Here is a 13369-nt window from a genome sequence, read left to right on the forward strand (position 1 = left end):
GTGTTGCTGTGAAAAATTAAGGTGCCCAGAGCTATTCTTTGGGAGCCCCAGGCTACCGGGCTCCTGTTAGGCAACAGCCTTGCTTATAACAGAAGAAAATAACACATGCAAAGGATTTTACCACATCCTCCAGAGTGCCACACATTTTTCTTCTTTCTTCCTGTTGTTCTGCCTCACGCTTGCTAATCAGTAGAACTTCCTAGTATTGAAATTTACATAAGGAACTTAATAGATTTTTAGGTTCCTTGGACACCTCCTACCAAAGGAAGCCTGTGTCCCCATGTTCAGTCACAAATTGATTATGGAACCACAATTATTAATGAATAGCCAAGGACAGCATTATCTGAAATAATGAAAAAGTTTTAGAATCACCTATTTTTGTTTGAGTGGGAGCTGCCATCTTGAATAATATATATTGTGATGTGTTACAGTTCCCTTATTATTATTAGACACAAGCTACTTGAGTCAGAACAATAGGGCAAACCATAGCACATCACAATTTTTATACAAGATGGCGATGCCCGCATAATTAATTTTGAAGTGAAATTAAGAGACTTTCAAATTCAATTTTCCTGATATAAACACTTTTTTTAAACAAATTTGAACACATTAATTTTTTGCTTGGAAACATAAATTTACTTTGGTTTAAACTTATTCGGTAGTAGGAGTTGAGGTTCTGTTTAAAGTACCTATAGTGTATAACCCGAAAACATTTTTTTTGCCTAATTAAACAAATTTTTTATTTCGGTTGAAACCGCGACTTTTTAGTATTTTTTACAGTTGGCATTGTTGAGAGCACGACCAAGCATCAGGGTTCTTATTAAGAGCCGGTAACCAGTTATTTTTACCAGTTTTTCAAGTGCCTTTTACCAGTTATGTTGGTGGAAGTCAAGTAATGATGAACTGTGATGTGTACCAGACTTTGTTACTTCGTTACCTGGTATTGCTGTCTTTTCAAATGTACTCATCATGTCGTCCAGCGATGGTAGCTACGACTCTAACTTAACCTGCGATCAAGCGTACTTTTCTTGAGACAGGGCGCTAAAAAGTACGCCTGATACAATTTCTTAACGCGTCGTCTGCCGCCCACCTGTCAAGAGTGATGTTATCATGTGCCATGCTATAAATGTGAGCCAATCAGATTTTACCGGAAATTATGTGCACGCTGCGATTCAAGTAAAGACGCCACAAAAACAAAATAGCACTCTGGCTTTGATGTCTGCAATCAAAGCTATTTCTGCAAATCATGCTTGACAGTTGGTGCAGATTCTCTGTTCAAACCATCAAGGAACAAAGAATTTCGAGATAAAATGGCAGAAAAAGCCCGAATTCTTCATGTCATCATCAGGTGCAATCGACAGTACAATAAACTTTACTTAAAATCGAATATTTGAGAAGCCAATAAAGGATGCTATAAAAACAGATATGAGGAAAATGAACTTTGAAAAATTCTAGTTTTTCAGCAGCAGCTACTCAGCTATCATTTTGTTAGAAGTGGTTCAGATTGTTCAGCGATTCCGTAAACAGTGACGAATTTCTCTGTCAAGCTTGGCTGATTCCCCGAATGTGGCAGCCCTAAAGTTCTATTCGGCTCTTTTTGGATTCGCAACTTGTTGCTTCCGAATATATTCCAAAGGACTTGCCACAACTACAAACGTTTTCGAGTTGGTGGAAGAAGAACGATGCATGTTCTTCTAGGATGATCGGGCCTGTATTAACAACACTATTGCCAAATCCCGTAGGAAGTACAACTGTAATCTCTTCTTTTACTCAAACCATTCTTCGGATGCATTCTCTCCGCCCTTCCTTTAAAGGTCGAAGCAACAGCAGCTGTAAACAGAACCTAAGCATCACTCCTGTTCAAATCCTTCTCGGCGGCCATAATTTCATCAGCTGTTAACCGATTTACAAGAAGTATGATTTGCAATTCTGTAACCAATTGGAGCGAGGCTCCAAGAGCTCTATTGTTTTTCCGCCAATCAGAGTAAAGTCCAGATTCTGGACTATGGGTAGACGACTCGTTAAGAAATTGTATCAGGCGTACCTTTTCGCACCATGTCTTAGTAAAAGTACGCCTCAGTGCTGGAAATAATTTTTCTTTATTCACAGGACATATGTCCTTTCAAATCTTCCTTTTGGTTGGACATTTGACAAATTGGGCCGGACATAAAACATTGACTGACAACGCCTTGTAGAAGATAACTCAAGATGTTCTGGTGAGATGTTCGGTCATCATGTCCGATCATAATGTGAAATTGGCCGGACATTTTCAAAATTTGGTCGGACAATGTCCAATGACCGACTGTTCTTTCCAGCACTGCGCCTGATCGCAGGTTAACTCTAACTCAGCTTCCAAGGCCGCAGAAACGGAGGTCGAGTATGACTTAGAAGTTGAGGGTTCATAAAACCAGAGCGAACACGAAACCTCTGATGATGAACCAAGAGATGGAGGACGAGGAAAATGCAAATACCTATTTCATCTATCCATAGTCTTCTTTGATAATTTCAAGACATTTGTCAATCCAGGGAACATCACTTCGGAATTGTCGTCTCGAAAATGTTTTGATCACACTGCCGAGTACTTCGTGGGCTCCCAATAAGCACGCTTGGATTTTACAAATTCGACCAACTTCTTTCTTTGTTTTCGTTTCTGCTGTTCATCAGCCGATATACCTTCTGTCTAAAATGGCTTGTTTTTACAACCGAAAACAACCCATTTATCTGGCATTTTCCAGGAGAGCGATCATGAATGGCCTGGAATGACATCACAAATTACTCTATACCCAGACTCTCTTCAATGAATCTGTGGCTCAGTCATGGTTTAAAAAGTGCTCTTTTTCCGATCTTTAAAATATTAAAAAAAAATTGCAGTTTTAACCGAATTCAAAAATGTTCGCGACATTTTTCCCAATTCAATAAAAAGATTCAATTACGTGAACAAAATGTTTGGGGTTATGGGCACTTTAAGAACATGACACAAGAATACAATATTAGCGAAGGTGGGCATGGCAACATAAGATTTTTACCCCTAAATTGATACCAGCTACAAATGAACAAATTTATACTTTTTAAGCTTTTTTAATAGTTCCAGAGACGTCAACTTCAAACACCTTCTGCTTAAATAGTTTAGAAAAGCATTGTCATAATTTTCAGATCTATTAATAATTTCAAGAACAATAAAGATACCAGTTTAGACTTTGGTAGCCCAAAAACCTTTTAGACACCCTAAAAGATGCCAGATCCCTGATTTTGTCCCCTAAAAGATGCAACGATCATCCCCGCCCATTGCCAACTAGAGTCCCTCCCCCCTCCCCCCTCCCCAGGCCAAAATATCACGCAATGGACATTCCGAGTGACTATGTCAGGGGGCATTGATACTACTGTCAATAGACTACTAGTTACAGTAACTAAAATGATTGACTGCCCCAACCTTTTCATTAGCAGGGCTCGAAATTAAAAAAAAAAGAACCCATTTGCAATTTTGACACAAGATACAAAAGTACTAAAGTGTATTATCACATAACTGAGGGTCATCGCAAGAAATTATCCTGGGGACTCACATCTAAAGAAGCCACTGAAAATGGTGATGATCGAGGGAATGGTGTTGTGCATGTCACATCGCAGCTAAATTACACTACAACAACAATATTATTATTTTGTCCATTATCTTCAAACAATATTTACCACAAGAAACAAAATTTTCTCATTTGTTTATTTGTTTTAGCAAAGGTAGCAGCAGACTGATAACCTTTCTATTTCCTAATAGCAAAGGTGAAAACTAGTTGCAAGCTACGACTTCTCCAGATATTTTAGCCGCAAAATTCAGCCGCAAATGTAACTAAAACTGTATTGGTTACAATTTTGAGCCTTGATTAGCCTTAGTAGCAAGCATTCTCCAATTGACTATTTTCGAATTCTCATGGCTGGACTGGATCTAGCATGAAATGGAGGCTAATGCGGGCAAATCTTTTCACACACAAATTAATTTCATGCTAGATCCAGTCCACCTGTGAGAATTCGAAAATGGTCTATTCACGGAAGAAGAGCTTTCGATCAGGAGATGTTAAATGGGGAAAGGAAAGAAGGCTTGAAAGACAAGCAATCTTTCACTGACAAAATTGTTCATCACCTCGAGGGATTTGATAAAATTTAAAGATAATCCATGTATCAAGGTTCTCCTTTACAAGTGCACTTACTTGCAGCTGCGTCCATTCCTCATCTTCTGGATTTCTACCTGTACCGATGATAAAATTTGAATAATTATTATTGTACATGACTTTTCAAACCTTAAAACCTTAAAATTTAATGTTTCATAATTCCAAAATTTAGAGGCCTTACGTGTAAAGTGCAAATCAAGTGTTGCATCTCTTCTCTGTCTTCTCGTTGATAATCTTGTGGCTCTGTCAGATGTATTTGAGGTCCCTTGCTAAATAACAAGATATCAAATTTCACAAACTGATTAAAGTTCTGTCAACTCAAAGTTTTAAAGGGATCTCCACTAAAACAAGAAAATGACTTCAAACCACAGAACATAATGTTTACAATCAAAATTGTTCAAATTTTTTCCAATGAAAGTGTTTGTATTTGAAAGTAATGAATCATTATTTCAAAATGCTTGTTTTAGCTTTCAAATTTCCAGGGTGCCACCATTTTGAATAACTGCCCTATTGTTCCAGAACAAATGCTTTTTGTATCAGAACAAACAATAGGGCAACCAAAAAACATCAAAATGATTCAAGATGGCGGCCCCCAGGAAATTTGAAAGCCAGAACAAGGGTTTTTGAAATTCATTTCTTTCGAATACAAATGCTTTTATTGGAAAAAAGTTGGAACAAGTTTTTGTTTTAGAGGAGGTTCCCTTTAAAATCAAAGCATGCTGGTCAGCGGTTCTCTTGTGCTGCAGAGACGTTGCAGGGTCACATAATTTGCACTTGACATTGTAGATCATTGCAGATTTTACCATCGTTTGCTTGCTGTGTTCCCACCCTCCTCAAAGGTACCGGTAAGTGTGATTTAGGTACATACAGCACTTTCACTGATTATTCAGTGTGACCAAGCTTTGTTGCCATGGTTACATCTTTTCTGTGGACAGTCAGCGCAACCACCACAGTACTGTAAGGCACCTCCCTCCAAGCTCATCAGTCCCGATGAATTTTAACTCTCCTTAGAATTATTTCCATTGTCCATCTGTGGGTCTATAAGTTTTGCAAATCTCACTTCATGTACTTTTAGGTCAGTTTATTACTTTTGACATCCAAAATGTATTTTCCCCAGTTTTGCCATTTTTCAGTGGTTTCCTACAGTATCTACATGTACATTGTAGTATTTTCATAAATCCCACAAACAAGAGAATGAGGCTTTTTGCCAACAGTTTTGGTATGTAACTTATTCTAATAATACACAAGAAAAAAAGACTGAATAGGTAAAAAGAGTGCAGTTCTCGTGTAACACAGGTGCAACTTTATAACACAAACGCAAATTGCAAAAGCACCATTTAAAGTTTACAGTTGAATGACTATAAACATTAGACTGGTAAAAGTTTGATTTTGACTAACGTTGTAATGTTTCAACCAATCAGTTGAATGAACTTCATGGAAAATCAATTGAAAATGTGCTGTCAAAATTCACTTGTTTTGATTTTTTTGTCTTTCCTTTGTTTCACGTTTAATTATTAATCATCAATCTTAATCTAGCAACTGCACCGAACAACAAAAACGCTCTGCTAATCACACAGTAAAATGCCCACTACTGCTATGTACATTTATGCTGCCAGCACAATGCTAAGACCGCTGGCAGTTGGTAAGAGGACAAACCCAAGCAGCCGCTGAAACCATGCACTGCAGATAAGGATGATTGTTGGGACTGAGGAGACATGGAACAATGCAACACAAACACAATGCTAAAAATAATGCCAATACAATGCTAAAAAACCCTGTTACACCCAGCACTAATGTAATGCAAACATACATGTATTGCTAACAAGATTCAACATTAACACAATCCAATGCAAATGCAAATGCAATGCCAGCCAAAACATAAGAATAATGATAACTAACCCAAGATGTTGCCAATGCTTGCTCCTGATTGTTAAATACGTTAAAATAATTGCATTTAACTATATGTAATCAATGCAAAAGTTGGTGCAAGTAATGGAAATGGGTCCACACAAGGGCTGAGAGAAAGCCTGTTAGAGAAAAACTCCATCAGGGTTTCTCTTTTTCAGTGTGTAGGCTTTTTCATGCAAACTATTGCTGTAAGATTCATTTGATAAATTGCAAATAATTTCCTGGATTTTCAAAAGACGAACCTTATTTGTATCTTATTCTGCTTTTCTTTTGTATAACACATTCCTGGCATATCTTATTCTATCATGCACCTTAAAAATAAAATTCTTAAGATCAAGTGCAAATAAAATATTGACCTTTTCACTAACTGAGAGTGAGGGCCGCACTGGGGAATATTGGCTTGAGATCATGGCAGTACGGACCGAGCTGCTTGGTCGGTACCAAAATGACCCAGGGCGAATATTCCCCTGCAGTGCTGTCTTGTGCAAGTGAGGTTCGTAAGTTGTTTACTATATGGCATCGTTTCTTTGAGCAATCAGACACTTCTCTGCTTGGTGAATGTTTGTAATATTCATCTGCCATCAGTGAACCTTGAAAGGTAACCTTTTACGCATAAAACTAAATTCTGCTTGTTATATTTAGTTCACATAGTGTGACATAGCGGCACCAAATTAGCACCTATTGTATATTACATTTCGCATACGCATATGTAAGTAGGTTGGCACATTATGCAAGAGCAGAGAGCACACACAACCACGCGGTGTGTGTGAATAACGAGAATAAACTCCATCGACATCCGACTACATGGTGGCAGCATTTTACAAGAGTAATCGCTAGAATCAAATCGAAAGAGGCCAGCAGAAGCGAATTATGGCAACAGCAACGTCTTTTGCGTCGCCACAGATGAACTGGGACGCTCCTGATCCGATAATTGCATTCACAAGATTCAAACAAAAATGTCAGCTTATGTTCTCAAGCGTTCTCAAAGACGCCGATGACGAAGAAAAAGTGAGCTATATTTTACTCTGGTCGGGTGAAAAAGGTCTGGATATTTACAACAGTTGGACATTCACAAAGGAGGAAGAGAGGAAAAAACCAGCCATTATTTTCGAACGGTTCGAGAATCAATTGGAGCCGAAGACGAGTCATCGAATTCACAGATACACACTACAAGGAATGCGACAAGAACAAAGCGAGCCAGTGGATGATTTTATCTCAAGATTAAAAAAACCTAGCAGCAAAATGTCAATTTCGCGACAGCACCGAAGTCGAAGACAGAGTTCTAGATCAGCTTATTTGGGGGTCAAAAAACCCCGATGTCCAGAAGTCCCTCATAGGCTGAGACAAATCATTGACCCTTGCAGGCGCTATCGAGATTGCAAGAAGCCACGAGGCGACAAGTAAACATATGAAGACATTGGCAGGAAGTAGCGAAAGCCATCAAGAGGATAGAAGTGTAGATGCCATTCATAAGGAACAAGAAAGGGAATCCTGTAACAACTGCGGAAAACAACACCCGAGGAACAAATGTCCAGCCTACGGTACACTATGTCGAAAATGCGGCAAAGCTAATCATTGGCAATCTGTCTGCCGATCCAGTAAACGGAAACAATTTATCCAAGGAAGAAAGCCGGTTTTCAAAAAATCTATTCACACGATTGAAGACAGGGGCGATGAAGACGATGATGAAATTCTCACAATTAGTACAATCGAGGTTAACACCATAGAAGACACGCAACATTCGATGACACATGACACATGCGATGAAGTCTTTGCAACACTGGAAATAACCCAGCCTGAAAAGAAGCGGAAAATTAATCTCCAGTGCAAGGTGGACACAGGTGCACAGAGCAATGTTTTGCCTATCAGGCTACTTCGCATAATCGCCCCAGAGAAGTTTGATGACGAAGGAAACCTCAAACCAGAAGTACTGGAAAAGAATGAAGCCGTCCTCTCAGCATACGGTGGCTCTGTAATTAAGCAGCTTGGCACTATAAACATCTTGTGCAAGTACAAAGAGAAGAAGATTAACTGCATTTTCTACGTCACGGATACTTCAGGGCCAGCTATCCTCCGTCTAAAAGCGTGCATTGCACTAAAACTAGTCTCCCTCCACTGTACGCTAGGAACAAATCAATTAAACCAGGCTGATCCAAATAGCAGCTTCAATTCTCCAGCTCAAAATCCGGGTACTTGCAAGAAAAACTCGAGTTACATTGGAAGTCATATACCACTAGAAGAGCGGCCATCAATCACAAGTAAACAAGAGCTGATGGATATGTACCCAGAATGTTTCAATGGTACAGTTGGATGTTTTGATGACTACACATACCACATCACACTGGATCCTGAAGTATCACCGGTGGTCCATGCACCCCGCAAAGTACCTATAGAGTTGAAAGACAAATTACAAGCCGAATTACGCGAGATGGAAAGCCAAGATATCATTGCGAAAGTAGCCCAACCTACGGATTGGGTCAACTCCCTGGTCATTAGAGAAAAAGAAAATGGGCGACTTCGGTTATGCCTCGATCCCAAAGACCTGAATAAGGCGATCAAAAGAGAACATCATCCCATACCCACTCTAGAGGAAATCACACCCAAATTATCAGGAGCAAAGCTTTTTAGTAAGCTCGACGCTCGCAATGGCTATTGGAATGTCAAACTAGATGACGAGTCCTCGTACCTGACAACATTCAATACACCATTTGGTCGGTATCGTTTCCTCAGAATGCCGTTTGGCCTACGAATGAGTCAAGATATTTTCCAGTTCAAGATTGATGAGACGTATCGTGATTGCCTGGGAGCCATTGGTATTGCAGATGACGTCACAGTCTATGGAAAGAACGATAAAGAGCATGACTTACACCTACATGAAACCATGGAACGTACCAGACAGGCCGGCATCAAGCTCAATGACGAGAAGTGCGTTATCAAAACAAAGGAGTGCAATTTCTTTGGTATGCTCTACACACCAGACGGTGTCAAACCCAGCCCAGATAAAGTCAGAGCCATAGAAAGTTTAGAACCGCCTAAAGACAAGAAGGAGCTTCACACCTTTTTGGGGATGGCAACCTACATGAGCTCATTCATCCCCAATTTAGCTGACCACACTGCCCCCTTAAGAAACCTCTTAAAGGAGAACGTTGATTTCACATGGAATCCATCACATTCGAAAGCCTTTGAGAAGGTGAAGGCATTGATATGTACCACAACGACCTTGGCCTACTATGACAGAAAGGAACCAGTTGTCCTCCATGTTGATGCATCAATTAAGGGCTTGGGCGCAGCTCTCTTCCAAAACGACAAGCCAATAGCCTTTGCATCGAAAGTACTTACCCCTGCGGAGACCAGATATGCTAATATCGAACGGGAACTATTGGCAGTGGTATACGGCTGCGAAAAATTCCATTCGTATCTCTATGGAAGATCGTTCGTGGTTAAAACAGACCATCGTCCCCTGGAACAGATCCATAAAAAGAACCTGATGCAAGCACCTCCACGCCTTCAAAGAATGCTGTTGCGGTTACAACCTTACGACTGCGTCATTAAATATCTTCCAGGAAGAGAAATGGTTACAGCTGACGCCCTGTCACGCCTTTCGCCGTTGGATGAATTTGAAGTGTCGGACATGAATGTGAAAGTTCACCATCTAATCAGAATCACCCCAGTAAAAATGGAAGAGTTCAAAAAGGAAACTGCGAAAGATGAAACCCTGCAGCTTCTAGCCCACAAAGTTATGCAAGGTTGGCCTGACAGTGGGAAGAAAATCACTTCGGCGCTAAAACCATACTGGCCCCTACGAGATGACATATCAGTAGAAGATGGGCTGATACTTCTTGGAAGCCGTGTTATAGTACCTGAACCCTTGAGAGGCAACATCTTGCAGCAAATCCACGGAGGGCACTTTGGTATGGAAAAATGCAAGCTACGAGCCAAATCCTGTGTTTACTGGCCAGGCATATACAAAGAAATTGAAAACCTTGTAGACTCATGTTGTGTCTGCCAGAAGTACCACAATTCCCAGCAAAAGGAGCCAATGATACCAACAGAGATCCCTTCAAGACCGTGGAAAACACTGAGCGCAGACCTTTTCTACGCTCAACAGTCGTGGTTCCTCATAGTTGTCGACTATTATTCCAAGTTCCCATTTGTCAAGAAACTTCAAAACCTTACATCCGGGGCTGTTGTTAATGAAATGAAAATGCTATTCGCAGAAAATGGAATCCCAGAATCTCTTCAATGCGACAACGGCACTCAGTTTACATCCGGCGAGTTCCATCAACTGGCAAGCCAGTACGGGTTTGAAATTGTGACGTCATCTCCACATTACCCACGTGGCCATGGGTTCGTTGAACGTCAAGTCCAAACAGTTAAGAAGACGATCCTGAAATGCAGAGAGACTAAAGAAGACATAGATCTAGCCCTGCTGGCTCTACGAACAACGCCCCTGAGTTCCAATATACCGTCACCAGCTGAATTACTGAATGGCCGAGTATTTAAATCCACACTTCCTGGTAAGATCCAGCCATCAAAGAACCAAGAGGAAGTTAGAAATTGGCTCAAAGCGAGACAAGACAATCAATGCCACTATTACAACAGACACACCAAGGAGCTCCCTCAATTACACAGAGACCAAGCTATCTATGTACAAGACCCTGTGAGAAAGACATGGAATCCTGCTAGGGTCATAGATCGGGGAGAGACACCCCGCTCATATCTCATAGAAACTGGAACTGGTGCCCAATTGCGAAGGAATAGAATCCATCTTAGACCGAATAATGCTTCCAACAATTCGGCAAACAACTCTTCGGACTCCGTGTCCCAAAGAAGCATGACTGCACAATATTCAAGCGCCATTCTACGAGAATCCACCACGGCAGGCAATTCAGCAAATGACCCATCAAGTGGCAAGTTGACTATACAGCCCTCAAGCTCCAACCCACAATGCTCTAGTGTAACAGGAGAAGCCGAGAAAGGACCAAGAAAATCCCGCGCGGGACGTGAAATCCGGGCACCGGAAAGACTTAATCTCTGACGCTTGCTTTAATAGTTGATATTAGTATGATACATAAACACTAGACAGAAAATCCCTATATTGTTACCAGTTTTATTCGTTTTCAACATATGTACAAGATATATAGGCCCGAATGAAGATATTGTGTTTTGTTTGTTTTCCATTTTATTAATATAGTTTTAAGAGAAGGGGATGTGACATAGCGGCACCAAATTAGCACCTATTGTATATTACATTTCGCATACGCATATGTAAGTAGGTTGGCACATTATGCAAGAGCAGAGAGCACACACAACCACGCGGTGTGTGTGAATAACGAGAATAAACTCCATCGACATCCGACTACACATAGAAAGTGTGGTGTACAGGGTTTTTGACACAAACAACGAGTGAATACAACCCCGTACAAAGCACTTTCTATGTTGTGAGCCGTTTATTACACAAAAGACGAAAAATTTCCATTGAATTAGTTTTCTGAATGCAAATTAGAAACAAAAACTCACTAACAATAGAACCAAATGCAAATTTAATTTAATTCAACAACAAAGTACGATTTGCACAAGAAGCACAAGTGATGGGCTTGGAAAGGCCTTTACGCTATCATTGATTGGTTATACTTCCACACGTGAAAGAGCTGTTTGCCATTCTGATTGGCTGTATAGGCTTTTTTTACATGTGAAAATGAAGCGTATAGATTTGTACAAATGAGCTTTATGGAATAAAATTCTCATGTTATGTGTAAATTATAAAATAATGTAGTTGTGATGAAAAAATTAAATTCCACTTTTTGAAAATCTTTTTAAGTTGTGTTTCACTCAACTTGAATTTCCTGGGAGAGAAAAAATACAGAAATGGGCTGTTTCCATGGTAATGGTCAGCACTTTAAAATCCCGACTGCAAGCCAGCCAATTAGAGTGCTCCGTTTAGCCTGAGAATTGCTTGTCATAAAATACGAATTTCGCATTTCCCGCCATGACTTCCTCGTTACCCATAATCCCAACCAACCAGGTTAAATAGGAGTCATTAGCTTGCACCACGCGATAAGCTGCGTCACCATCATTCTGAAAAACAAACCTCGCTTATTTCTTGCACCTCATCATCTTCGTCGTCACTTATTTCCACCTGCCTTTTTGGCTGGTCCTCGGGATGAACGACATTTCCCATAGTGATGATTGACCTCTGCCCAGATGATTCACATCGGTTTCGATTCATTCTCAGTGGAGCGTTTCTTCGACCATAATTCACGACAGCAATGTCATGACAAGTGCAAGCGACCGTTTTCCCACCTCAAGTCCACCTTATCTGCCGCAGCAAAAAGCGCTTCTCAACAAGAAACAACCACGAAACAAATACCTCTGAACCTGTTCGCTCAAAAACCAAAATGGAGCGCTGAAGGACTGGGTATCTAGTACCGAGTGCTCTGCGGAGCCGGAGGAAATTATCAAAGGAACGTTTTCAACATGGGAACCTTCTTGAAATGGTGGAAAAGAATATCTACACGATCAAGAAACTTAGCCATTATTTTCCTGTACAATGCAAATCTTTGGAAGTAAGTCTGCGCCAGTTTTACATGCAATCGAAGGCACAAAAAGTTTGATTGAACGGTCCCTACTTTTGCGCGGTTTATGAATATGCGGGAAAAGTGTCATTGAGATACCCAAAAAGAAAATTGGGGATAACCACGCATTTTTCAAAGATAATTGATCGACAATACTTGTAAAAAGCTTTAAAATACAAAGCAATGTGTGGCGTTCTTTTCCAAATTAAAGCTTAATTATTTCTGAAAAATCGGCGTGTCTAAAACACAGGTCACATTCCACAGGTGACTAGTTGCAAGTCATTGTTTTACGTTTTGGAAAGTAACCAAAACGCTCAATTTGGCTAACAATAGGCCTAAGGTTGGTTTTTAGGCCTAGGATTCGCCAAATTGAAGGTTTTGGGGTACTTTACTCCCACAAAAATTGGGTAGGGGTGTGCGGGCCACTTCCCAAAACCCTTACCCTATTTATGACCTGACCAAAAATTTGATACCCAATTTATGAGCTGACCCTTAAATCAATACCCTGGTGCAGACCTGCCTTATAATTATTTCCTGAGTTCAGACCAATGTTAAAGGCAATGTTTATCTGCTTTTATTAGGTAGGTCACACGATAAAGAAGTAGCTTCTAAATAAAAAACGAATTCAAAAGTAGAGTGCAAAAATCAATACCCTATTTATGGCCAAAATGGCGAAAAATTGGCCAAAATCGATACCCTATATAAGAAAAAATATGACCAAAATGGTGG

General features: G+C 40.2%; 1 protein-coding gene across 1 annotated transcript in view; it reads right to left on the reverse strand.

Annotated features, from left to right (window-relative positions):
* Nucleotides 1-12465, reverse strand: part of LOC137984884 (uncharacterized) — a 34052-nt gene extending 21587 nt beyond the window's left edge. Inside the window, exons 1-4 of the mRNA XM_068832208.1 lie at nt 12157-12465; nt 4339-4426; nt 4197-4234; nt 122-199 (exon numbers count right to left, since the gene is read on the reverse strand). Of these exons, the coding sequence (XP_068688309.1) occupies nt 122-199; nt 4197-4234; nt 4339-4426; nt 12157-12294 (342 nt within the window). The 5' untranslated portion in view covers nt 12295-12465. The remainder of the gene's footprint in view (nt 1-121; nt 200-4196; nt 4235-4338; nt 4427-12156) is intronic.
* Nucleotides 12466-13369: the final 904 nt, after the last annotated feature.

This window comes from Montipora foliosa, chromosome 14 (genome assembly GCF_036669935.1).
Source record: "Montipora foliosa isolate CH-2021 chromosome 14, ASM3666993v2, whole genome shotgun sequence".
NCBI lineage: Eukaryota > Metazoa > Cnidaria > Anthozoa > Scleractinia > Acroporidae > Montipora > Montipora foliosa.